Source organism: Mirounga angustirostris, unplaced genomic scaffold (assembly GCF_029215605.1).
Source record: "Mirounga angustirostris isolate CCGP_5_RB_7025 unplaced genomic scaffold, mMirAng1.0.hap1 SCAF_1, whole genome shotgun sequence".
NCBI classification, from domain to species: Eukaryota; Metazoa; Chordata; class Mammalia; order Carnivora; family Phocidae; genus Mirounga; species Mirounga angustirostris.
Genome location: NW_026991709.1, coordinates 129,289,904 through 129,316,860, shown reverse-complemented (window position 1 = coordinate 129,316,860; position 26,957 = coordinate 129,289,904). Strand labels below are relative to the sequence as shown.

Genomic DNA, 26,957 nt, shown 5'->3' with positions numbered 1-26,957 from the left:
CTGTCTGGCCAGGCTGACGTCTGCTGTCGTTTGTAGGTCATGGAGGCGGAGCAGACCAAGACGAGGAGCGAGCTGGTGCACAAGGAGACAGCGGCCGGGTACACCGCGGCCATGGGCCGCATGCGACAGCTGGAGAAGAAACTCAAGAGAGCCATCAGCAAGTCCAAGTGAGTCTGGGCGTGTGGGCCCCTGGTGCCGTGTGTGATGGTCCCCCTCTGGGGCATCTGCTCCACCCCTTATGTGCCATGTGCTCAGGGACCCGCCTCCTCAGAGCCCCCCACGTTGTGTATAACCCCCAGACGCAGGAAGGGTGGCTCCAGCTGTGCCCGACCTGAGAGACACAGAAAAAGGAATCTGAAAAGCACACCATCAGCTTGGCTCATTGGCTGGGGTCTGGGGCTGGGCTTTGGGAAACTCTGTGCCCTTGGCCCTGTGGTGGACAGGATGGACGAGCCGTGTCCTTCAGCTTAGCTGTCAGCATAACGGGGATGAGCTGTGTGCACAGTACATATTCTCTGTGGATCAAGAGCCGATGAGATGGTGCAAGACTGGTTTTAATGGAGGTTTTTGCAAGCTTTTCTCACGACTGCTATATATTTTTACACAGTAATGATCTTGGGGACAAGCCCCCTGCTTCATTCACGGTTGCTGGGCCTCTCCGAGCTTTTGTAGAGCTTCTCACAGGGAGTGAACAGCTCAAGAATGAAGCACTGGTCTATTCTTTTTTTCTTTTAAAGATTTTATTTATTTATCTGAGACAGAGAGAATGAGAGAGAGTGAGCACATGAGAGGCGAGAGGGTCAGAGGGAGAAGCAGGCTCCCTGCTGAGCAGGGAGCCCGATGCGGGACTCGATCCCGGAACTCCAGGATCATGACCTGAGCCGAAGGCAGTCGCTTAATCAACTGAGCCACCCAGGCGCCCAGCACTGGTCTATTCTTTTTTTTAAAGATTTTATTTATTTATTTGAGACAGAGAGAATGAGAGAGAGAGAGAACACATGAGAAGGGGGGAGGGTCAGAGGGAGAAGCAGGCTCCCCGCCAAGCAGAGAGCCCGATGTGGGACTCGATCCTGGGACTCCAGGATCATGACCCGAGCCGAAGGCAGACGCTTAACCAACTGAGCCACCCAGGCACCCAGCACTGGTCTATTCTTAATGCTTGACACCAAAGTTCCTAAAAAGAGCCAGGGGCTTTTGACTGACCCAAAACGCGGGGACCAGTACAATGTTGGCATTTGTCCTGTCTCTTGCCCATGACCTGGCTGGGTCTGCAGACTGATACCTGTGGCCCTGGACAGAATCCAAGAGGAGCAGTCCGAACCCCCAACCTTTTGGAGAGGGAGGAATGGTGCTTCGCCCTTCCCCCGGTGACCCCAGCAGAGGAGGGTGCTGGAGGCAGCCCCTTCTCCAGCCTCCTCTGTTCTTCATTCTTGAGGGAGCCGATCTCCTCCTTGGGAGAAGGGGATCCGGGCTGCCTTGGCTGCTGGCCTTGAATAGCCTTCTAGAGAGGAAAGTGAACCAGGGTACAAGGACCCCGGAATAAGTGTTCACGTGTGTGGGTTCTACAGATCTTGAGATGGGCCGCCCTTTGTCAGCTCAGCTCTGACTGGCACCAGTATCCATCAGGCTCCAGAGCTGCGATTATCCTCTTCATCTCATGGCCTTGTCAGACTTTACTGCCTCCTGGACGGATGGCCTGCCAGCCATAGCTTGTGCCCCTGGTACGCCCTGTGGTGTCCATTGGGGTCATTGTATTCGATCACCCTTACCGTTTTTCCTTGTGTCTTCCACAGGCCTTATTTTGAACTCAAGGCCAAGTACTACGTGCAGCTTGAGGTACGTGTGGCCTTCTGTGGCTTTGCTGTTGGTGGGATTTTCCTGCAAAGTCCCACTTTATGTGGTAGCGGGCTTGCACATTGCATATTTGCTACAAGAGGAGAATGGAGAGAGAAACACATTCTTTATTGAGTTTTCAGGCCTCAAAATGGTCTTGGTTGGGTCTTCAGTGGTCTCTGCAGTGTTCAGTCTGCCGTTCAGCCCCTTTCTGTACTGTACTGGGGCAGTGGTTCTCGGGGGTTCCTAAGACCAGCATCAGCATCGCCTAGGAAGTGCAGATTCCCAAGCCCCCTCCCCTCCACCCCAGATCTACTGAATTAGAAACTGCGGGTGTGAGCCCAGCCATCTGTTTTCAAGAGGCCCCCAGGGGATTCTGATGCACGGTCAAGTTTGAGAACCACAGTACAAGGGACCAAATGGCTAGAAAGTGGGACTTGTTTGTGAGTTTGACACCCATTCTTGTTTCTCTGATGGGGTTTGTTCTGCCAGTGGTAGTTTCTGGTTGTTAGCTTGAGTTTGTCACCTGGATGGGAGTTGGGGCTGGTGGGGCTGCTTTTTTTTATCTGGTGTGTGGATAGCTGGATAAGAGAAATCAGGCCATCAGGCATGTCTCGGGGAAGTCTTTGGAGTGAAGTGATGGGCAGAAACTGTGCTTGGACTTGCCATTCAAAAGCCTTGCAAGGCCAGTAGGGGTTACCTCCACTTACTGGGCCTCTCGTTCTCCTGACCAGCAACTGAAGAAGACCGTGGATGACCTGCAGGCCAAACTGGCCCTGGCGAAAGGCGAGTACAAGACGGCCCTGAAGAACCTGGAGATGATCTCGGACGAGATCCACGAGCGGCGACGCTCCAGTGCCATGGGGCCTCGGGGCTGCGGCGTGGGGGCTGAGGGCAGCGGCACGTCTGTGGAGGACCTGTCAGGGAGCAAGCCTGAGCCAGATGCCGTTTCTGGTGAGTTCTGGGGGTTGGTGTGCAAGTGGGAGACGACGCTTGTGTGCTCTGCTTCCAGGGCTGTCTCGCCATCATGGAAGGGTCTCAGAGTTGGGCAGGCCAGATAGGTGGCTATTTCTCACGGCTTCCCACATTTTGTGGAACACTGTATTCATCAAGGTGCTACTTGAGTGTTCCTCAGAGTCAGGATTCTGTGGTGGGTGAGTTTGGAAAATGTTACACTTCCATCCTGGCATTCAGAGTACATATGAGAACATTCAGGGCTCTGAGAAGTACTGCAGGAAGGGAGAGTTGCCTAAGAATAGGGACTGTGCACACAGATTTGATTCAAATCCTGGCTCCCCCATAGTACATGATGTGGGCAAGGGCTCAACTCTGTTTCTTCACCTGTAAAGTGGGGAGTATGAGCACCTAATATCCACTGTGTAGAGGGGAGGTTGGGATTAAAGGAAATAATGGCAGGCACCCAGAAGGTCTGAAAATAGTGGCTCTCTCTGGTATCTAACTGTGGAGACCTTTTTTCCCCAGGGCCATCCCTTGGGAAATGGATATGTTTGCTGTGCCCCCCCCCCCCCCCGCCTTTATCATTTTATTTTTTTCATCATGATAAGTATACTCTTTAATTCCCATCCCCTATCTCCTCCATCCCCCCCACTCCCCTCCCCTCTGGTAACCATCAGTTCTCTGTAGTTAAGTCTGTTTCTTGGTTTTGTTTTTTTTTTTTTCCCTTTGCTCATTTGTTTCTTAAATTCCACATGAGTGAAATCATATGGTATTTGTCTTTCTCTGACTTATTTTGCTTAGCATAATACTCTCTAGCTCCATCCACGTCATTGCCAATGGCAAGATTTCATTCTTTTTGATGGCTGAATAGAATTCCATTACATATATATACCACTTCTTCTTTATCCATTCATCCATTGGTGGACACTTGGGCTGCTTCCATATCTTGGCTGTTGTAAATAATGCTGCTGTAAACATAGGGGTGCATGTGTCCCTTTGAATTAGTGTTTTTGTGTTTGGGGAGATAAATACCCAGTAGTACGCTTCTTGGATCCTAGGGTAGTTCTATTTTTAACTTTTTGAGGAACCTCCATACTGTTTTCCACAGTGGCTGCACCAGTTTGCATTCCCACCAACAGTGCACAAGTGCTCCTTTTTCTCCACGTCCTCGACAACACTTGTTTTTTGTGTTTTTGATTTTAGCCATTCTGACAGGCGTGAGATGATATCTCATTGCGGTTTTCATTCGTATTTCCCTGATGATGAGTGACGTTGAGCATCTTTTCATGTGTCTGTTGGCCATCTGTTAATGTCTTCAGAGAAATGTCTTTGCATCTCTTTGACCCATTTTTAATTGGACTATTTGTTTTTGTGTTGACTTGTATAAATTCTTTATGTATTTTGGATACTAACCCTTAATTGGATATTTCATTTGCAAATATCTTCTCCCATTCTGTAGGTTGCCTTTTAGTTTTGTTGATTTGTTTCCTTCACCGGGCAGAAGCTTATTTTGATGTAGTCCCAATAGTTTATTGCTTTGGTTTTCTTTGCCTCAGGAGACCTATCTTGAAAAATGCTGCTATAATCGATGTCAGAGAATTACTGCCTGTGCTCTCATCTAGGATTTTTATGGTTTCAGGTCTCACATTTAGGTCTTTAATCCATTTTGAGTTTTTCTTGGTGTATGGTGAAAGAAAATGGTCCAGTTTTCCCTTTAGGTTAATCAAAACCTTTCCAGCACTATCTTTGCACACTTCCTTTATTCCCTTTTCTGTGGCATAATCCCTGTTGGTGCTCTCCCAAGGTCCTTCCTCCGGAGTTTTGAAATTCACTCAACAAATGTTTAAGTGCCAGGCCCAAAGTAAAGGAAAGGAAACTAAAATTTGATTGTCAGTAATGTGTGAGGTACTCTAATACCCATCCTCTCATATGGAGAGGAACATGAAGCTCAGAGAGGTTAAGTAACCTGACCAAGGCTACACAGAAAGTAGTGGAGACAGGATCTGAATTCAGATATGAGCCCATTTCCTGTCTTCAACATTACAGTACTTTTCACTTATGGTAGTCCGTCCTCTAGGGGACGCTACCAAGGCTGTTGTAAAGATGAGGGAGGAGGGAAGGAGAGTAGAATAGGGAGGGTCTAATAAGCAGTCTTGTGTGCAGGCTGAGGCGGGGGAATAGTTAAAGTGGCTTTCAGACCACAAGAATGACCTGTCCTCTGGGCCTTGGTTATTCTGATCCACAAGCTAAGAGTACTGTAAAGGAATTTTGTCCTTTTGCAGCAAATGGTGTGTCTTTTATGTGATCGAAAGTTACCTGGAGATCACAGAATGCCAACAGATACTGCACACAGGACTGTTTCTTCTAGCAGCTCCTGCTTCTACTGCATGGAAGCAGCTGTACATCTGCCTGGCTTTGTTCCGTGTGCATCACAAAGGGCCACTCTCTTCCTTTGTACGAGTGGATCTGCCTGGGGGCCTGGGGTGCAGAAAAGCCGCTGACCTGGGGCGGATTCATCCTCCACCTTTAGGTAGTCGACACTGCCTTCTGGGGCAGGAGTTAGAAAGTTATCGAAAGGACACTGGATATCCATGGGACCCACTGCTTCCCGTCAGGTTGCTGGCCGGTCTGGCCATGCAGGCTTGGGAGGGTCAGAGTCCTTGTATCGGGTGCACACGGTGGCAAGGAGTCTGCAGTCCCCAGGCCGTGTCCGGCTGCTGGCCAGCAGCGCACACTTCTGGAGGGGCCTAAGGGACGGGGGGCTGCTCCCCGTCAGAAGCTCTGACCGGTGTTCTCTGTCCTCCTAGTGGCCTCCGAGGCCTTTGAAGACGACAGCTGCAGCAACTTCGTGTCTGAAGACGACTCGGAAACCCAGTCGGTGTCCAGCTTTAGTTCGGGGCCAACGAGCCCGTCCGAGATGCCTGAGCAGTTCCCCGCAGCTGTGAGGCCTGGCAGCCTGGACCTGCCTAGCCCCGTGTCTCTGTCGGAGTTTGGGCTGATGTTCCCGGTACTGGGCCCTCGCAGCGAATGCAGTGGAGCCTCCTCCCCCGAATGTGAGGTAGAACGAGGTGAGTTCCAGCCCTCTCACCAGTAGTGCCTGGGCCAGATGACTCACGGCACATCCGACATACGGCCGGAGCTCTGCGCCGTTCTAGACGTTCGCCGGGTCTCGGCGCCCCCGGGGCTGCGTCACTGGGCCTCTGTGCACGCGCGGTCGGTGTTGATCACGGAGACGCCGGCTGCCGGGCACGGGGCTCCTGGCTCCGCTCCCGAATGCATCTTCAAAGGGCGGCTTGGCTTCTGGGTCTTTCATCACCGGCAGTCCTCTCGACAAGCACGTGCTGGAGAGGCTGGCTTCCCGGCTGTGAGGGCAGGAGCAGTCCTCGCTACAGATGAGGAATACATAAAAGGCCACGGGCAGTAAAAGCAGTGTGTCCTCACGTGCTGGAGCAGGCGCTGTGACAGGCACGGTCGGGCAACACGGGGAGCTTCTGGAGGCCTGCGTTGGCTTGGGGGCCCAGGGACTCACTTAATGATCTTTACGTTTCTCTAGGAGACAGGGCAGAAGGGGCAGAGAATAAAACGAGTGACAAAGCCAACAACAATCGAGGCCTCGGCAGCGGCGGCGGCAAGAGCCAGAGTAGCACCGCCCGCGAGGGCCAGGCCCTGGAGAACAGGATGAAGCAGCTCTCCCTGCAGTGCTCAAAGGGAAGAGACGGGGTTATTGCTGACATACAGATGGTGCAGATTGGCTGATCCCTGCAAAGCCCTGGCCCAAGTGCAGAGCAGTATTTATACACGAAGCTGTATGGAGAACAGTGTGCCAATAATCATTTACTGTATGCCAAATCTTAAGCGTTTACTCTAAACTGCACTAATGACGTTGTGACCTTGAGGGCTGAAGAGCTTCCTTCTGGGAAAGAGCTCATGGGCTGGTTTGTTTTTCAGAGCAGAGGCGTTGTTGGAGTGGACTGTGACCAGGGTCACAGCCTTTGTGGAATATTCCCCATAACAGTGTTATGGAAGCAATAACTAGTTCCTGTCAAAGAACCCGAGCCAGGAAAGGGGCTGGGAAGCTGAGCCAAACGGGGGTCAACAGCTCGCTTCTCTTTCCCTTCTCTTAACCTCAATTTGGGAACATGGAGATGGTGTCTCCTTTATAGCCCAGGTTATCGACATGAAAACACACAAGAACAAACTCAAATATTCAGAACACACCTATTTGACCCAGCGAAGGCTTTAAAAAAAAAAAAAAAACCCAAGAACACAGTTCATTTTCATCACCTCTGGTATTCAGAAGGGGCTTTTAAAAAAAGCCTGTATGCTGGGATACCCATTAGAACCATTTTCTATAAAGGTTGCCATGAACTGCACTTTTTGGGGTGGGAAAGGTGAATGCCAACGTGGGGATGGGAGGGATGGAGGGTAGCAGGGACATACCACAGAAGGTGGATTTATGGCTGTGGGGGAGGAGAGTCTGTAGCATAAACCTTATCCCACCAGCCACGGGATTTAAGAATTAAAAGAAGTGCATGTGAAGAATGGTTGCCATTGTTCTATCTAGATTGACAAGGTGTCAATTTCTCTGTAGGTTGTGACTTTAAAAATAAATTATTTAAGGGTTATGCTGCATTAGTATTTCTTAGAGGGAATTGTTCCTTAAAGCTAGGAAAGGGAGTAGGCATGTGTTGGCACAGGCTGTTAAATAGAAGCAATGAAGTCTGTTATGCTAATAGTAGTACGTGTTAAGATTGCTTTTCTTTAACGTTTTCATGGTTACACATATTTAGAGCACCGTATTTTAGTTGTCCTTTTTTGTTAAGAAAACTTAGCATTTCTAAAAGAAAAGCAACCCCATTTCAAATTGTCTCTTAATTCCGACACAGCTTGTATATTTTAGTCATTTGTAAATCTCTTCATACTGTAGTGTTTTCTCCTTTTTTAAGGACTGATCCAGTATCCTAATTACAAGGTTATTTTGTACTTGTCTTAATTCCTTGAGTGTAATAAAAATGGCTTAAGAAAATGTTTACCTCTGTGTGTCTTCAAATAAGAAACCCTGATGTTGCCTACATCTTCCATTCTAGGCAACCTTCTTGCCACAAGGAAGAGCATGGCATGCAGTGGTCATCTGTTCTAACTTCCAGTTAAGGTCCTGGATCCCAGTAATTTAAGCCCCAAATGACCAGAGTTGAGTTAGAATTCTGCTGCCGCCACTAACACTGAGCAGTAAGGAGACACAGCATGAGGAAAATGAAGACAAGGTGATTATGTCGGAGGAGTGTTTCCCAACCTCTGCTGCACCGGAATCTCCGGGGAAGCTTGCTTGAAGAATGCGGCTGTTCTCTGGTCCTAGAGCCTGAGATCATTTGGGGTACACTTGAGGTACTAAACTTTTAAAAGCTCCCCCAGGTGATTCTAATGTGCATCTGACTGACATTCAGACTGTTGTGTTCTATCTGTAGCACCGTATCTGGAGCTCTGTTGTAACAGAATTCAATCTTAAACTGTTCATACACAGGTCTCCATTGGGTTTTTGAGGGCAGGAATTAGGTCTTACTTGTTTGCATCCTGTATAGTATCTTTAATATACAAGGTTCCAATCATGTGTTTAAATTTTTCTTTAAAGGGCCACAGAAAATCCACCTAAAAGGGAAAGCACTAAATACCGAAGTGGGATCGCTATCCTGAATATGAAACAGATTTGCTGAAGCCTAATTGTCATGTAAATAATGAGTTCTTTTAGATGGAACATACTAGATGAAGCCCTTTAATAATCTTTCTAGGTTAAACTATGCAGTTTCCATAAGTATAAAGATTTTTATTTCAAATAAAAGTAGTAGAAATACAAAAGTTGTGGTAATTATAAAGTAGAGACAATGAAAAATTCCACCTTATTTTTGGACGTTTAAAATCCTGAGCATCATTCTGCTCTCATGGATTTCTATGTAAACTAGGAATTTATACATGGCAGTTTCTCCAAATACAACCCCAATTACATCTGAAAATTTAATATATGGTATTTTTTTTTTTCAGTGTTACCAGAAGAGCAATTTTTAAAAGACTAAACAAACGAAACTCTAATGTCTTTCTTCAGTGTCTCAGATTACTACCTTCATTAAGCCTGATAAAAAATAAGAATTGCAATAGTGAATATATCTCAGTTCTCTTTACATGAGTTAATGGGAGACAGGTACCTAAGTCCAACAACCTTCATTGTTAACTAAGTTAAAATATTTCTTAAAGCTTTATTCTTTTATAACATCTGGGCAACAAACATTAAAAATCATAAATAACACAATTAAAATCTGTTATGGTGACATGATTCATTTGGTAATTAGCTGCCCAAGACATACAGTAGAGTCACAACACAAGCAGGTTTAACTTACAACATGCTCTGCCAAAAGACAAATATAAATACTTCAGAATATTATACCAGCCTACTGTTGCACCCAGTGAGTGGATGAGTCATGTCCCCTATCTGGTCTCTATTCTCTTTCTTGTAGCAAAGGCTTTGTACTGAGCATCGCCTTTAATCCTCCACAATCTGTTTATACAGTGTGGCCCCTCAATGCACACCAACTCCTTATACACACAAAACTGTGTAAATAGTACTTCTGAGTGATTTAGGGTAATTCTGACTATATACACGTCTAAACACTCTGACTTGAGCACCAGATCCCACTGTAACCTTTTTAGAGATTTAATTCTGTTTAGGGTCCTGAGGATTTCCGTCCTCATTCGAAGAGCTGATGTCTGGTAAGTAGAGAATCCAGTAAATGCTTGAAAGCTGCATCACTGAAGTTGTGTTGTCTTGATGGGGATAATACTATTGAAGTCCAAGAAAAAAGGTCCTTCTTGTTTAGGCAAAAAAGTACTAGGAATGATATTGTAGATCCCCGCAGGTATATTTTCTAATTCCAGGTAGCAAAACCCACACCTACATGCAGGAAAAATGAGAACAAAGTTTACAAAAAATGATGCCACAAAAAGTAAAGTATAAATTAGATGTAGTCAAAATGCTAACATTACCTATAGTCACCGCTAGACTTCCTCTGAAAGCCATGGGGACCGGGATCTCCCACCGTGGACACTGTTACAACCTCAAATCCAACACTATATTGCCTAACAATAAAAAAAAAAAATGAAAAAAACCAATTACTGTTGTTATTAAGTAGTCTCAAAAGTGCAGTCTGTAAAGTGCAGATACTCTATTAAATCAAGTATATTGCTTTCTAAAGCTTTAGGAGGAAACCACGCTGAAACACATGCATATACTATTTTTACTCTTAATTATACAAGATCTACCATTTATATTTTTTAATTGAAGCTATGAAGATGATTTAGTACTAAACTTACTTAAACTATTTTTACCACAGGCTCTCAGAGAATACTGTTACATTTAAATGATAAAATACTGTCTTTGCAAAATAAGTGGAAGGAGAAAGCCCTGAAATAAAATCTGAATTTACAGAAGTAATTAGCATATGGTAGACATGACATTCCAAATTAGTAGGGAAAGGATTATTTAGATGGTGATGAGGTGACAAATTTAGGAAAAAGAACTTACACTGTATTCACACCAAATATAAAAATACATTCCATATAGATATAAAAAGTAAACCACAGAAGAACTAGAAAAAAATATGGGGGCGCCTGGGTGGCTCAGTTGGTTGAGCGACTGCCTTCGGCTCAGGTCATGATCCTGGAATCCCTGGATCGAGTCCCGCATGGGGCTCCCTGCTCGGCAGGGAGTCTGCTTCTCCCTCTGACCCTCCTGACCCTCCCCCCTCTCATGTGCTCTCTCTCTCTCAAATAAATCTTAAAAAAAAAAAAAAATATGGTACAAATTTGATATTGGGGTGAGAAATCTGAAAAGACAGATTTGATTACTTTAAAATGAAAATTTTTCTCTATGTGGGGAAAAAAAATTGATGATCTGGGAAAAATACTTGCAAATATGTGATACAGATCCCTATTCATGCTTACAGTTAAGAAAACCATGACAATTCCAAGAGAAAAATGGGCAAAAGACATGAATAGGCAAAGCAAAAGCTACACATTGTCAAACACTTTTACATCAAATATTTCCATCTACGAATTAAATACAAAAACCAACTAGATACCTTATTTCATCTATCAAACTGTAGAAAACTAGCTTAACCGTATCTAAAGGATTATTAGTTTTTGAAATAGTTTGTAAAGGGGCAAAATTAAGTCGTTTTATTTAAAAGTACTATTTTTATTGTTTTTTAAACATTTTTAAGTTGAGAAAAAGAACACCATGTACACAGAACATACAGCCTACATAACCTGTAAAGTGAACACATGCGTTGTCACTACCTAGATCAACACAAAAGTCCCTGTACGTGCCTTTCTTGCTACAGTTCCCGTCCCCACAGAGCTCACATTTTTTTCTTGCCTTTCTTTAAAAAGTGTATTGACATACAATGTTAGTTTCAGATGTACAACCATGATACGACAGTTCTCTACATTATGCTCACCAGTGAGTGCACCCACTGTACGTTGCAACAATATTATTGACTATATTTTCTGTTGTACTTTTCATCCTTCTGACTTATTTCACAACTGGAAGTTTGTACCTCTTAATCCCCTTCACCTATTTCACCCACTTCCCAAACCCCTCCCCTACTTTCTTGCCTTTAGATAGTCTGACAACCTAAGCATGCATCTTTAAATAATAGTTTCATTTTGCCTGCTCCTCACTTCATATAAATGGAATCACACAGTTGATGTTCTATTATGTATGGCTTCTGCTCAGCATTAAGACTTATCCATCATGTTCTGGGTAGCTGTAATTTACTTTCATTGTTAGCAGGACTCTATGACTGTTTTATAATCTTTAATGCCACTGATGAACACTTGGGTTGTTACAAAGGTTTGGCTCTTACAATGGTTTATTAGCCATTTTGGATTGTTCCTCTTATGACATGCCTGTCCAAGCTTTTATTTTTTGAATGGTGGACTTTTTTTTAATAACCAATGTAGCATATTTACAAATCTTTCTATGTGCTTTGTGTCTTAAACTTTTCTTTATCCTGAAGTCATTAAGATATTTCTTTTATTAGTAACCCAGCTGCAAAAGTTTTTTAGATTTGATGTGAGACAGCAGTCTAATTACCTTTTTGGCTCATGAATACTCAATTATTCCAGCACATTTATTCAACAGATTATCCTTTCCCCGCTCCTCTGCAATGCCATCTTTTTCATTAATCAAGTGCCTGTATATGCATAGGTCTGTTTCAAAACCCTATTCTGGGGGCGCCTGGGTGGCTGCTGTTAAGCGTCTGCCTTCAGCTCGGGTCATGATCCCAGGGTCCTGGGATCGAGCCCCGCATTGGGCTCCCTGCTCCGTGGGAAGCCTGCTTCTCCCTCTCCCACTCTCCGTGTTCCCTCTCCCGCTGTGTCTCTCTCTGTCAAATAAATAAATCTTAAAAAAACAAAACAAAACACCCTATTCTGTTCCATTAATCTCATTTTTAAAATGGTATTAATTTAAGAAAGTTACTTAATCACAAACCTTGGTCCTCTTAGCTCAATCAGTAATGGCCCGGTCTTTTCTATATGGAATTGGTAGATGGGGTTATTTTTGTGAGTTTCTTGGAAATTTCCACATCCTCCAGCACTCTGGCCACTCCACTTTCCATTAATCTTTAATAAAACAAAGTTTTTGTATTAACAAAACTTCCCATTCTCCAATTCTACTTTAAAGACTTTAAAAAGGGAATGGTGTCACCAAGGTGGCAACAGGTTCCTCCTGCTTTGCTCCCGTTCACAAGGACAACTATAATAGCTATTCCAGAAGAGGATAGCACTGAGAAAATCCTAAACATGGGGGTGAGGCAGAAGCACCCTCCTGCACCACAGAGACCAAGACAGATTGCATTAGAAGGACAAGAAAAGCAGCTACGTGTTGACCGCACTGTCTCCAGGCCAGCAAAGCACCATGTAGAGATGTCTCCCCTGAGGTTCTGATTCTTCCAGTGGACAACAAGCTTCCCCCAGGCATTGTGGCTTGCTTTGCAGAAGCTCCTACCTGATCTCGCACCATGAGGATTACAGGGGAATCTGTGACAGAGAAGAGGGTGGAGCTTGCAACAACCAGCACATGGACCTCGGCAGGCTGAATTCATACCTGCAGTGCCCAAGCAGTAATCCCAGGAACTTGGCAGGATGCAGATCTGCCTGATTTGGATACTCAAATGAGTTTTGCCAGCCCTACAGCCTGGACTGCCCACACCCAGGCAAGGAGCTGAGTCACAGCCCCAACTGCTGTACAGAGTGCCTTCCAGCCCCATCTGACCAGAAGGGCTGGTGACAACTACTAGATACTGTGCATTCCAGTGGCACTTTAGCCAAGAGGCAAGGAGAACCAATAGTTTATAGAGCAAAGCCAGTGGCCCAGTTTGGTTACAGAACTTGGAGTGTAGGTGGGCTTGTGTCAAGACAACAAAGATGCGTCTCCTGCTGAGCCCAGGCAGGGAATCTGATTTGTAGGCCTGCTCATCACTGAATACCAGCCTTCAGCCTCTCTGACCAGGGAACCGAACCAGAGCACATGGGAAGCTGCATAACCTAACAGGCCTTTTATAGTGGCACTTGAACAAAAAGCACAGCTTGTGGGTTTGCCCTGTCTGCAGAGCAAAACTGGTGGCCTCACCTGACTAGAGAATTCAGTGCAGGTCCCCACACAATGAGTCTCTTTTTGGGCAAGTCTCTTTTTGGATGTCTGCCCAAGGACACCCAGCAGACACACCCAGAAACCCGAACTAAGCTAACTGGTGGAAAACTGGCCCTGCCACAGCAAAGCTGGAAAGTGAGCCTAATCACTCAGATGTGCAGATTTACAAACCTAAAAACGAAGGATCACAAAAAATCAGGTAAACAGGACATCATCAAACAAACAAAATAACCAAAAAACGAATTAACACTCCAATAACCCTACAAAAATGGAGATCTATGAACTGTCAGGCAAAGAATGCAGAACAATCCTTAAGGAAGCTTAATGAACTATATGAAAACACAGACATCCCCAGGGATGCAAGGATGGTTCAACATATGCTAATCAGCCCAATGTGATATGTCACAAGAGACAGAATGAAAGAATCTTACAATCATCTTAACACAAAAAGCATCTGACAAAATTCAACATCCATTCATGATAGAAACTCCTCCCTAAGAAATGAGGAATAGAAGGAACATATCTCAACATAATAAAGGCCACATATGACAAGCTTATAGTTAACCTCACACACAATGATGAAAGGTTGAAAGCGTCTTCTCTAAGATCAGGAACAAGACAAGGATGTCCACTCTCAGCACTCTTATTCAACATATTCTGGAAGTCCTAGCTAGTGCAATCAGACAAGAAAAAATGTATTGAACTGGAAAGGAAGAAATAAAACTGTCTCCATCTGCAGATGACATGATTTTATATATAGAAAAACCCTAAAGACTCAACCAAAAAACTATTAGATCTGATTAAAAAATTCAGTAAAGCTGCAGGATACAAAATTAACATACAGATATCAGTAGCATTTCTCTGTTAACAATGAATTTTCTGAAAAAGAAATCAATCCCATTTATAATAACATCAAAAACAGATACTTAGGAATAAATTTAAGGGGGTAAAAGAGCTGTCATCTGAAAACTATTACACACTAACCAAAGAAATTGAAAATAACACAATAAATGGAAAGATATCCTATGTTCATGGGCTGAGTTAATATTGTTAAAATGTCAATACACCAAAAGCCATCTATAAATTCAATCCCTATCAGGACTCCAATGACCTTTTTTTTTTTTTTTTAACACAAGAAGAAAAACTCTTAAAATTTACATGGACCCACAGAAGACCCTGAATAGCCAAAGAATTCCTGAGAAAGAACAAAGCAGGAGATAACACACTTCCTGATTTCAAGCTATCGTCCTCAAAACAAGACAGTACTGACAGTATAAAAACAACACAGAAGCCAACAGAATAAAGAGCCCAGAAATAAACCCAAGCATATGGTCAATTAATATTTGACAAGGGAGCCAAGAATTCTCCCTCAAATCTTCCTCTACACATCTAGCCCACCCTGCAAAACCAGTCTCTAACTCTTTCAAGGTTCATCTACGGGGCGCCTGGGTGGCTCAGTCAGTTAAGCTGCTTTCAGTTTGGGTCACTATCCCAGGGTCCTGGGATGGAGCCCCGTGGCAGGCTTCCTGCTCAGCAGGGAGTCTGCTTCTCTCTCTGCCCCTACCCCCTTCATGCTTGTGCACGCTCTCTCTCTGAAATAATCTTTTAAAAAAATAAATAAAAAATAAAGGTTCATCTACATGGTGAACGCTTCCCTAATGACCAAAGTCTGCATAATCTTCTTTCTTTGAGTTTTATTTCTTCCCACAGAATCACTAAATGTTGTTCATTGAAGATCTTGTATTCCAACACAGACTGGAGACCACTTACATTTTCCTTGTATTACTGTCAAGTCCAGAATGTTTTTATTTTGTAAAAAATTGTTAAATGTGAATAAAATGAGAAAAGGAGAAAACCAAGAAAATTCTAAGATTTCTCTGATTATTATGACCCAGAAAAAGAATTCTTACCTGTTTTGATAAGATGTACGGTGAAGGAATCTTTGAAAAAGTAAAGCTGCAGGCTGAATATACCTAGATTTAAAACAAAATATATTGTACTGATAAAGTTTATGCTTATAAAAACTCCAAAGTAACAAAATAATATACTGGAAGACTGAAAAGTTAGTTGGCATACATTAAAGTCATTATTCTGTACACAGGTTTAAGGAACTGGGAATTGAGCAGCTAGGGATCTTGTTCTGGCTTTCTCTGCTACTGTGTGTGACTCAGGGCAATCTCCTTAGGCCTTGGTTTCTACGTCTGAAGAATAAAGGGGGTGGAAGCAGCCTCCCAATGTCCCTTCCATCACTAAAAATCTATTCAAATTGAGCTCCCTTACTGATAGGAAAAAAAACCTATGCAGAACAAAATTACAATAACCTCCCTCCACCCCAACCAACCAACTAACCTGCCCAGCTATAAGAGAGCAATACATTTACAGGCAATTGATTTCCTTTCACAGAGTTCAAAGTTGTGTTTTTTAAGTCAATTAAAGTATTACATTGGATAAAGGAGTTCTTAACTGCTTGTTCTGAAATAGAATTTATTAGTCCAACATATCACATTACCTCAGGACTAAACTATTATTCTGAAAACTAAAACATTCATTCAACATGTCATTCAAAATAAAAACATTACTTTTCAAAAGCATTACTTTCTGTGGGAAGCATCATAATACTGAATTAATATAAACATATACACAAAAATTTACAGAGAACAATTTCAGAAATTTTTTCCATAGCTAATCCCACTTATGAAGCAGAGCACATTATATACTTTATATTATTGTGTTCTGTCACTGTATGTTGGTTTACTCACCCGGACAGTATAATGGATTGTATTCTGTTTTTCATACTGAGAAACCACTAATGTAAAGGTATGGGTCCCAGGTGTGGTCAGCTTTATCTTAGTCAAATAATGAGGGCTGTTAATTCGAATGCCATCAATGTATGGAGGCGGGTCACCTACAAATAAGTAGGTTTACAGAAAAGGATACTTTAGTTTCTGTAGTTTTTAAATTTAAGTTTTGTAGGTCATGATAGCAAAAAAAATTAAATGGACGGACATCCTTCCCCCTTTGAGTCTATCTTTAAAATATAATAGTACTAAAGAATTTCAATTTCAACTTAAAACTTTGTAATTAAACAATTAAAAAATTTAAGTAATTTCTAATAAGTAAGTGCAATCTTTTGGAATACATTCAATGAGGTATAATTCCTATTAGCCCTATGTGGAATTTTTTCCAATAGAGGATTTTAAAAAATCAAGATTGGCACTTTTTTTTTATTTTGAGGAAATTTTTTAAGATACAAAGTAGTATATAAAAATGTATCTATATTCCCCACCATTCAGAACTAAATTAACATTTCTGGGGGTCATACTATCTTCCTTATAAAACAAAGTCCCTTTTAAACACCACCCTTAGTCTTATTCTTTTCCACTCTGATGGATTAATGGGCATCTTTCCAGAATTTAACACACACACATCCCTAAAAATGAATGAATATTATTTCCGTGGGCATATATCTAAAAAAAGGACAGTATATGTCTTATTTTAAAGCTTTCATTTTTCCCTCAACATGTTTTTAAGATTCACGTTCTATATAGATATGGTTTATTCCTTTTAAAACTGCCTGTATATTTCATCATATGGATATGACTTCTTTATACCCCCATTAGTTATTCAGACAATCTGACAGATTATTTCCAATATTTTGCTATTACAAACAATGCTACCTGATATATTATCTGATGTCTCACTGCAATCAAGGCCAATACAATAAAATTATTTCATGCATGTCAGTTACTACATGTCATTTAAAATCAATGCTATATCATTTAGCTTATTTAGGAACACCAAATACTTACATCTATTGAAAAAACTAAACATTTCAGTATCTCAAACAGGTAATAAGTCTCTAATGCTTAGAGTGGTGTGATCTAGTATGAAGAGAAAAAGGGCGTATCTGTGATCTTGGACAAGATTTTTAAACTTTCTGTGCCTCCGTTTTACTCTCCTGTCAAATAGGGAATGACAGAAGAGTGTTTTTTAAATTCACCTCAAAGTGTTGTGATGAAAATAAAACTGTAAACCAGAACGTACTTTTTTTCTGAAAAGGCATTATCATTATATGTAAGAGGGAGCATCATTTAAAAAAAAAATCCAAATAAAAAGTATAACAAAAATATTTTTGAAGTTCAAAAGCCATATAAACATCTTAATGCTAGGAATATATACTCACAATATTTGTGGTTTTTTGGTTGTATAGTGGCCAACTTATGAAAGATGGGAAATTTGGCTAATTTACCTTTAATCCTTGGAATACTACGTGCCATGCCCATTTCGGAATATCAAGAGATATTGACCGATAGGAATCAGGGCCTGTTGTCTCCCCGTGCTCGCGCGCCACCCTCCCCGCCCCTCCCCCTGGTTTAAGGGGGATGAATACCATGTTTTCCTCTGATTAAATGAAACAAGACTTAACGAAACCGCTTTCTTTGCACAGCCTTCTTGAAAGAACTGTCAATAACTGCTTCCTTACCTCCCAGTCTTTCCTCAATCCAATCCAACTGGGCTTCTAAGCCCACCTCTCCACCAACTCTGTTCTTGTTAAGGTCAACAATGACTGCAGGACACTAAATCCAATTGTTTCTTCTCTAACCTAATCTTACCTCTAAAATAGCAACAGATGCAGCTGCCCACTCTTTCCCTCATGAAACACTGTCTTCCCTTGGGTCATACAAATCTTACTCTATTTCCTCAGGTACTCTGTTCTAATTTTTCTGCAGTAACTTTCCTCTGCTTAACCTTAAGATGTCTGAATCCAAGGGTTAGTTTCCGGGTGTTCATCTCTGTACCTACAACTCTCTCCACCAGCAGTATATACAGCCCTATCTTCAAAAGGCATCTATATGCCCCTGATTCTTCAATTTGTATCTATAATCCTAACCATATCTCAGAGCTCTACCCAAAACCCAATTGTTTCCTTGGTTTCTACACTTGGATATCTAATAGGTATTTTAAATAACTAACAAAACCAAAAATTAACTTTGTGCTTTTTTTTTTTATAAAGATTTTATTTATTTATTTGACAGAGAGATAGACAGAAGAGCACAAGCAGAGGGAGTGGCAGAGGGAGAGGGAGAAGCAGGCTCTGCACTGAGCAGGGAACCCGATGCGGGACTCGATCCCAGGACCCTGAGATCATGACCTGAGCCGAAGGCAGACACTTAACCATCTGAGCCACCCAGGCACCCTAACTTTGTGCTTTTACTCCACAACAAAACTGCTCCCCCCGCCAACTCTTACCCATCTCATTAAATGTTAAGCAGCTTTTTATGAAGTAAGCCAAAAAGACAGAAATCATCCTTGATCCCTCTTTGCCCCCTACATCAACTCAGGTCCTGACAATCCTACTGAAACCCAAATGTGCCCACTCTTCCTCAACTCCACTCTACTCCTACTATGCTAAGTACTTTCTCAAAATCACTGATTTGGTTCTCTTCCATATTTTGCCCCTGCCAATATAATTCTATAAAGAATGGTCTTTTTTTTTTTTTTTTAAAGATTTATTTATTTGAGAGAGAGAGAGAGAGAGAGAAAGCACATGAGGGGGTAGGGTCAGAGGGAGAAGCAGACTCCCTGCTGAGCAGGGAGCCCGATGCGGCACTTGATCCTGGGACTCCAGGATCATGACCTGAGCCAAAGGCAGTCGCTTAACCAACTGAGCCACCCAAGCGCCCCAAAGAATGGTCTTTAAAAAAAAATTTGTATCATGTCATTTTCCTGATCAAGGCTCTCTAAAGATTTCCTGTCACACTTAGAACAAAATCCAAACCCTGGGGTGGCTTATAGGACATCATGTAATCTGAGCCTGCATACCTTCTGACCTCTTGATACCATACCACCCCAGGCCTACTGGCCTTTTTTCTGTTTCTAAGAAACACTCTTTTTTCTCATTTTAGAGTCCTTGCATTTGTTGTTCCCTCTGCCTGTAATGCTTTTTCCTCTATTTCTTTGCAGGACTGGTTCCTTTTTGTCATTCAGAGTTCCTCTTATCCCTTCTCAAAGAGGCCTTCCATGGCCACCCAACCAAAGCAACCCATCAGTCACAAACACATGACTTCACTTATTTCTTTACACACACATCACTACCTGGTATTTTTCTTATTTCTGTCTCTCCAACAAGAACATAAACTAACAGTTCCTATCGCTTAATATGTGATAAACTTTTTTTTTTTTTTTTTAAATGTGAAAGCAAAGTGATTTCAATATAGTTTGTTAAATGCCTCAGGAGCCCTGCAGAGGGAAAGATTCACTTTGCCTGGCAGAAAGGTTATCACAGAGGAAATAACATATAAGCTGGATCTTAACCATGTTCATTACAGAGAATAGGGTAAGAGGAGTACGTGGGTAGAGGACAGGGAGGAGAGAGATACTTGGGAGAAGAAACTGTATAAAAGAGGGGAAGCAAGGGCATGGTGTGTTCAGTAGTCAGTACCTCACTGAGGGTAATATGAAAAGCTGGGGCCTGAGATAAAAGGCAACAGGAAGGTTAAGGTCAGAATATCAAAAGTCTTACAAACCATGCCAGAGAGCTTAGAATTTATCCAGGAGTCCACAGAAAACCACAGAATTTTTGATGAGAGAAAAAGGATTTAAGTTTTAGAAATAAAATTCTGACAGCAATACGCAAGAATATAGGAATCCCAAATTCCTGAGATCTCTAAATTAAAAACAAATCAAAACAACACAAAAGTAGCATAAATACTAGCACGTCTGTTCGAATGGTTTTTTATTAGTCTATCAGCATTACTTCTGCATATATCTACATAAAGCTTGTCATTTTAATCAGGCAAATAAAATTTTAATGTTTGTTTGAATGTATAATACTAAACATACCTGGGTAATAAACTTTTTTCCCATCAGTCTTGTATACAACCATTGTGATAAATTCTCGATTATTTGCAAAATCATCCTGAAAGTACAAAGAATCCAATGTAGTTAGGAAAATGGGCCCAAAATGCTCTTAAGTAGGGAAAAAAAAAGCTAATTTTAAGAGCATTTCAGCTACTTAGTACTATAAAAACCGCTTTTCTGAATTAAATTCATTTCAATGGATGACCACATTGTATAAAATAATACATTAAGACTCTGAGGCTATTAAGATTATGGTTATGCTTTACAGAATCAGGCCTAATGATTTAACATCTCCAAACCCCCTTCAGAGTATTTTAATGTTAATATTCTTAAGACCTAAAGCACACATAATCAAGCTCAAAACCCTCACTGACAAGCATAAATTCACATTTTTCTTCAAGATTTTAAGTATATAAATTTCCTTAGAGGAAAATACTCATTTATGTAATACAAAACTATCTTCAAGCCACCTGCATAAATGAAACAGGCTGGTGACCAACTTACATATCTTCTTCACAATGGTCTATTTTTTAAAGTTTCTGTATGGGATATATAAGAGATCAGTACCTTGTCTGTTATGTGTCTACTAAGCAAAACCCAAACTGCAGCGCCCCCTTGTGGACACTGCACCTCCAGTTTGTACTGGGGGTTGTTGGCCAGGCTATAGGCATCTTTCACAGGTCCTTGCTTAGCATCCCAAGTACTAAAAGATAAAGTCAACAAAGAAAGCAATAATTAAGTTTCTCATTGAGCTAAAACAGAAGACCATTTTTAAAAGTTTTGTGTTTCTAATATAACTAAGTTATCAGGATTTCTGTTTTATTGCTTAAAAAATTTCTGGCGTAACCAGAATAGCATATAAACAAAATAACTATTACATGGCAGTCATCTGTGGGCATGACAAAAAGAAAGCTAGTCATCATAAATTAATCCTTATATTTTACATGAAAAAAGTGGAGACTACTATAAAGCATATTCTGAAATATGCAAAAAGTTACCTGTGAATACATGTTGATTCTTTAAAAAGACCTGGATTCCAACTCAAATAAATCACATCATAATACTGACAGAGATCATCCCATGAAATCCAAAATATTCCTGAAAATTAGATGTCTGTTAATCTATAAAATATCTTAATGACAAATGACTTCAGTCAGTTAATACATTTCATATTATGTTATTTAAAGATCGAATGATATCAAAATTAAAAAGATATTTTTACCATTGTCTATTTTCTGAGCTGTTCGAGGATCAAAGTTTAAATATTTTTGTAACTCTGGGGTCCAGTTTTTTACATCATTTTCACTGTATCTTCCTTTCCAACGTAAATGACTCCAAGGATTTTTCAGTTGGATAAATCGCAGCCCCTATTAAAAAAAAAAACAACAGGAGATAAAGTTGCAAAAACAGTTTTACCAAATTTTTATTAGTTATATCATGCATTTGCTAAGAGAGGATGCATTTTGAATACTGATCAATACTTTTCTTTCCAAGTCAACTTACAATATTCTTTAATCAACATTTTCACTAGGTCACATATCTGATCAAAAACTAAATGCCTACCTATTCCCAAGAGCTATGCTGTCCATATGGTAGTCACTACCCACAGGTGATAATTAAAATTAAAATTTTTTAAAATAAAAAATTAAAAATCAGTTCCTTAGTCACACTAGCAACATTTCAAGTGTTCAAGGACCATGTATAACTAGTAGCTAATGCACAGCACAGCACAGATACGGAACATTTCCATCATAGCAGGAAGTTCTTTTGGACAGTGCTGCCTTAGAGCACCAAGAATTTCCTATCCTTTCAAAGCCTACTCTGCTCTGGCCCCACTTTATTTTCCAGTACTCATACCGCATATATCTTTCACTCTAATTTAGTCTTTTCTCTCATCATCCCCACAAATAATCCTTATTCAGTTTTACCTCTAAAGGCATTTACCCATGCTGTCCCCCTTTCCTGGAAAGCCCTCTCTGATCCCTTGTAAGCACCCTCCTCCCTTCAGATCCTTTCAGATCCTCCTTAGCTCTTTCCTCCACTATCTCTCAGTGAAGACTGAAGCAGTTAAGAAGAGAAACAGAACATGGACTTTAGAGTCAGAAATGAAATGTGACCAAATGCCAGCTCTACTATTAATTAGCTTTATGGACCTTGGGTGGGTCATTTACTCTCTGATCATTTGCTTACTCACACATAAAATGAAGATTATAATGTCTCCTAGAACACTGTTGTGAAGATTAAATGAAGTAACATGTGCAAAGTACTTAGCAATTAGTAATTGTCTTCTTTTAATTACTACCTCTTCTCTAAACTTTATAGTGCTAACATTCCGTATTACTTTAGTTCAAAACAAATAATATCCTATCTTGTTTCCTACTTGTGCAAATGTATGAGTCTTGTCTCCCCAATGAGATTGTAAACTCCTTGAAATGTTAACACTACTGTCCTTTTTCAGAAGTCTCCACTGAGTTTATAAAACAGAGTGTTAAGGTTAATAAGTGCTCAACAAATACTGGGTGTGTCTACAGAACTCATTACTTGGACTCAGAAAATCGAAAGAGCTTGTAAATCCAAAAGAGTACTTGTCTTATCTCAAGCAGTCAAATTAGGAAACTGTATTCATTTTCTAATGATGTCAAACTGTTTGGGGGACATTTTTGAAAGACACATTCCTCGGCTATTATAAATGTGGCAAATCATGGCCTGGGAAAGATGTGATTTCTGACATACGACTCATTCCTCTCAGGAATCTTCAAATTCCTTTTTTCAATTTCTTCTTACCACTTGTCCACTTCTACCCCTGCCACACAGATATTTAACTCTATTATTATTATTATTTTTTTCATAAAACCTAGCTCTACATAAGCAGGAAATCTGCCTTATTTCAGAACTCTAACACTTCTTAAAGAAGGACTGTAAAGGAGAGAAAATTGCTAAGCTCTTTTGGGGCAGGTCCCAGGCATTACTGACATTTAAGGACACTAAGAAGGAGCTGTAGATTTTGTTTGGATAGAGAGCCTGTAATTCAGAGGCCCTGAATAGGGGAAGAAATGTTAGACTGAAAAAGGATCTGGTTTATGATGAAACATCCCATTTTCAAAGTTATTTCCAAGTGGCAGCAAATGAAGAGACTTGAATAGATTCAGAAATCCCTTGGTAAGACTTGCTGGACTTAGAGACAGCAGCTTGAAATGAGATGTAGCTTCACAATAGACTATGGAATATAACCTCAAGGAGGAGACAACAAAATGACCCAAAAGGACTGCTGAAACTAAAAGTGAAGATCTTAGAATACTCAAGGTGGTTAGAGGCAAACAAAAAGGATAACATTTTCACATAAGTATTAATAAAATCTTATTAAGTGAAGAAATTCACAAATGTAGAAGATTTGGCAGTACCTTTAGTCTAAGATTAGGTCTATCTGCACAAAGAGGTTCTAGAGATAAATGCCTAAATAAGATAAATATTTTTGGAAATATTTTTAAATTCAAGTCAGAACTAAGGAACTCTCTCAAAATACAGACAGCAAAAATAAGATAAAAAATGAACCCAGGGGCACCTGGGTGGCTCAGTCGGTTAAGCGTCTGCTTTCGGCTCAGATCGTGATCCCGGGATCCTGGGATTGAGCCCCACAGCCATCAAGCTCCCTGCTCAGCAGAGAGCCTGCAAACCTGCTTCTCCCTCTCCCTCTGCCCTTCCCCCTCGCTCATGCTCTCTCTCTCAAAATAAATAAAATCTTTACGAAAAAAATGATGAACACAGGGAACTCATCAAGTATATAACTAATCAAAGATACTGGTGAAAACCCTTATAAATTTTAACACATGAAGAAGCCTTTAGATAAAGATCAACCCTGACTACAGAGTTCATGTAAGCAAAAAGAAACTGGGGTCAGCTCCACAATGTGAGATGTCTTCTCAAGCTGGATAATGCTGCTTCAGTGACTTGCACAGAATTAAGATAGGAACATAAAGCATACATATGAACAGAGAGCATTACACCACAGTGAAGAAACCTGTCTCGGGGTCACAGTTTACTTCAACTATACATGCTCTAAAATGCCTTCATCTCTACAGAGTAACTCCCATGTAGAATTAGAACTACGTAAATAGTGCTTTCTGATTTTTGACTAAAATGGCTGTTATTTAAAATTCTTAATTTACTGACATTCAGCAAATTTTTACATGTTTTGTTTTTAGGTCAAACCACAGGTGCCTATTTTTCTCATAAACATGTTATTTGTCTCATTTCCTCTGAACATCAGAACAAATAGCATTATTCAAAGTAAATGATACAATCTTCACAGAAAATTTCCTCAAATTCAAGCTTACTTTTATACTGACTTTCATTATCTAAATTTAATTATCTTGCTATTAACTCACTGTTGATCACCTACCAGGATGGTTTTTAATTTACTTTTTTTTTTTTAAGATTTTATTTACTTGTCAGAGAGACAGAGACAAAGAGAGAGTGAGCACAAGCAGGGGGAGTGGCAGGCAGAGGGACAAGTAGACTCCCCGCTGAGCAAGGAGCCTGATGTGGGACTCAATCCCAGGACCCTGGGATCATGACCTGAGCCGAAGGCAGACGCTTAACCAACTGAGCCACCCAGGCATCCTGGTCACCTACCAGGATGTTTTAAGAATAAAATAACATACACATAGTACTAAATAACAGCAACTGTTATGGCCAATGCTTTGACTCATGTTTGTGGAAAATTACATTTCTAAAACAAACAAATCTCTCAGCTTATTCAATTTTACATGTTTTTACTTTTTTGCTTTAAGTAATCAATTTTTATACTACTTTTAAAGGCACACCCTATTCTATACACAATGGTTAGGGATACAATAGTGGCTGATTTAGAAAGCCTTGAGACATATAAATTGATGTTGCAGCAGGTCCCTACTGCCTTCATAATTCATATAATTCTATGTGCCATATAAGAAAATCAATCTAATTAATACACAGTGGAACACTGTCATTGCTGATTGATCACTACTTCCTTCTGTAAGTTTAAGCAGGGGAAACTGGAACACGTGGCTAGTTAAACTTTCCAGTGACTATACAGCTTAGGTACTCTATATCATTAGAGAAAAAGAATTCTCCCGTAACAATCTCTGTATTTTCTTATCCATAGAACAGATCTATTTTTCAGATAAAAAGCGCTAATCAATAACCTGAGAAGTAATGAAGTCACCCATTCTAACACCTGAGCAGAGAAAGAGTCTGAAATGTCTGAGACCATGTAAGGGCTGCTAGGAAGAGAAACATTTGCAAATCCATTGGCATGTTTCTTATTCACAGATATTCTCTTATTTTTTGTCCTTTCATCAATATTTACTGAATGTCTACCATGCTCTAGAGCCTACCGCTATGACTGCCCCCAACACCAGCAAATAGCCCAGAACCTTGAGGGCTGTGTGTTTACCTCAACCCTTTACTTTTATGAAAAAGAGGCAAAAGGCATTTCTGTTTTGTCATCAATATCTGCACATCATTGTCATTACATTTCCCATCTTTTTATTTCATAATTTCCAGTGGTTGAGGTCACATTATTTAATGTAATAGGTAGAATGATTTTTAAAACTTCATCTAAAACTTGACTTGTCAGTATTCTAGTCTATTACACTACTGATGAGCACTGGGTATTTTATGTAAGTGATGAATCACTGAATTCTACTCCAGAAACCAATACTGCACCTAAAATTAAAATTAAAAAAAAAAGGTCTAATATACTATTTGGGATCCTTGGAATGTCTTACTATCAGATATGAGAAAAGAAGAAAAAAATGTAAAGCAAAACCTTTAACTCTCTAATATCCAAAACAGCATATGCATGTGTGGGAACCAGACCCCACTTCTCTCCTTCAGCTTCAGTCATCATTCCGGTTGATGCAGTGATGAGGACATCCCCTTTGTGAAACCTGGAATGACCCCAACAGACAAATAATTAAAACACGTTTATACCATCAGATCACACTATCTTTCCTTTAGTCTAAAGAGTTTATATGAGAATTTCCACAAATTTGACGACTTTTCTAAAATGGGCTATTCCCAAAACTCCTCAAAGGACAAGGTATATTTCTATTTCACAATGCATCAGATAAATTATCACATTGCCCCACCCTCCTCCAGTTTTAGATAATCAGGTAGAAACTTATCAATGAAGGAAAGCAAACGCTAAGTTTTCAAATGATTTACAAATAAAGGTGAAGATGTCAAACACATTTTGTCAAATCTTTGAAATTTTCTAGTTTCACATGCTCGCTTCGGCAGCACATATACTGAAATTTTCTAGTTTCACTACTGAATGTGTATTATTGCACAATTTTCCCGTCTCTACCTGTGGATTATTCATTTAAGGCTTAAAAGCTACCTTCCTCTTTATATTCTCAGACTTCTCTTTTTCCACCTTCCCTCAAATTGGTTAAGTACTTCGGAAGTATAAAACAATTTGTCCATATGACATATTCCAGATTCCAATGTTTTAGATTATTTATAATCTGGATTAATTCTAACAATCAGTGAGGATAACTGAGGGCCGGCCATAGCAAGTACATAAAGTGAAGTCCATTTTAAAAACACAATTTCCTGGGGG

The 26,957-nt window shown here is 40.7% G+C and overlaps 2 protein-coding genes across 6 annotated transcripts in view; one reads left to right on the top strand and one right to left on the bottom strand.

Moving 5' to 3' along the window:
* SH3BP5 (SH3 domain binding protein 5) overlaps positions 1-14,636 on the top strand; it is an 80,382-nt gene extending 65,746 nt beyond the window's left edge. Inside the window, exons 5-10 of one of the 4 annotated variants that reach the window (XR_010410639.1) lie at positions 37-167; positions 1,794-1,836; positions 2,568-2,787; positions 5,598-5,858; positions 7,878-8,054; positions 8,420-14,636. Coding sequence is in view for 2 of the 4 variants with exons in the window: in XM_045903815.3 (XP_045759771.1) it covers positions 37-167; positions 1,794-1,836; positions 2,568-2,787; positions 5,598-5,858; positions 6,344-6,546 (858 nt within the window). In the remaining 2 variants the exon portion in view is untranslated. Of the gene's footprint in view, positions 1-36; positions 168-1,793; positions 1,837-2,567; positions 2,788-5,597; positions 5,859-6,343; positions 7,817-7,877 lie in introns of those variants that run through there. The other 3 variants (XR_010410635.1, XM_064588191.1, XM_045903815.3) reach the window with 3 other exon arrangements.
* Positions 8,590-26,957, bottom strand: part of CAPN7 (calpain 7) — a 40,605-nt gene continuing 22,237 nt past the window's right edge. The window contains exons 12-21 of one of the 2 annotated variants that reach the window (XM_045903812.3): positions 26,163-26,283; positions 21,576-21,720; positions 21,352-21,451; positions 20,921-21,056; positions 20,336-20,411; positions 16,252-16,397; positions 15,403-15,465; positions 12,332-12,462; positions 9,823-9,915; positions 8,590-9,730 (exon numbers count right to left, since the gene is read on the bottom strand). In XM_045903812.3, coding sequence (XP_045759768.1) covers positions 9,586-9,730; positions 9,823-9,915; positions 12,332-12,462; positions 15,403-15,465; positions 16,252-16,397; positions 20,336-20,411; positions 20,921-21,056; positions 21,352-21,451; positions 21,576-21,720; positions 26,163-26,283 — 1,156 coding nt within the window. In that variant the 3' untranslated portion in view covers positions 8,590-9,585. The remainder of the gene's footprint in view (positions 9,731-9,822; positions 9,916-12,331; positions 12,463-15,402; positions 15,466-16,251; positions 16,398-20,335; positions 20,412-20,920; positions 21,057-21,351; positions 21,452-21,575; positions 21,721-26,162; positions 26,284-26,957) is intronic. The other variant, XM_045903814.3, reaches the window with a different exon arrangement.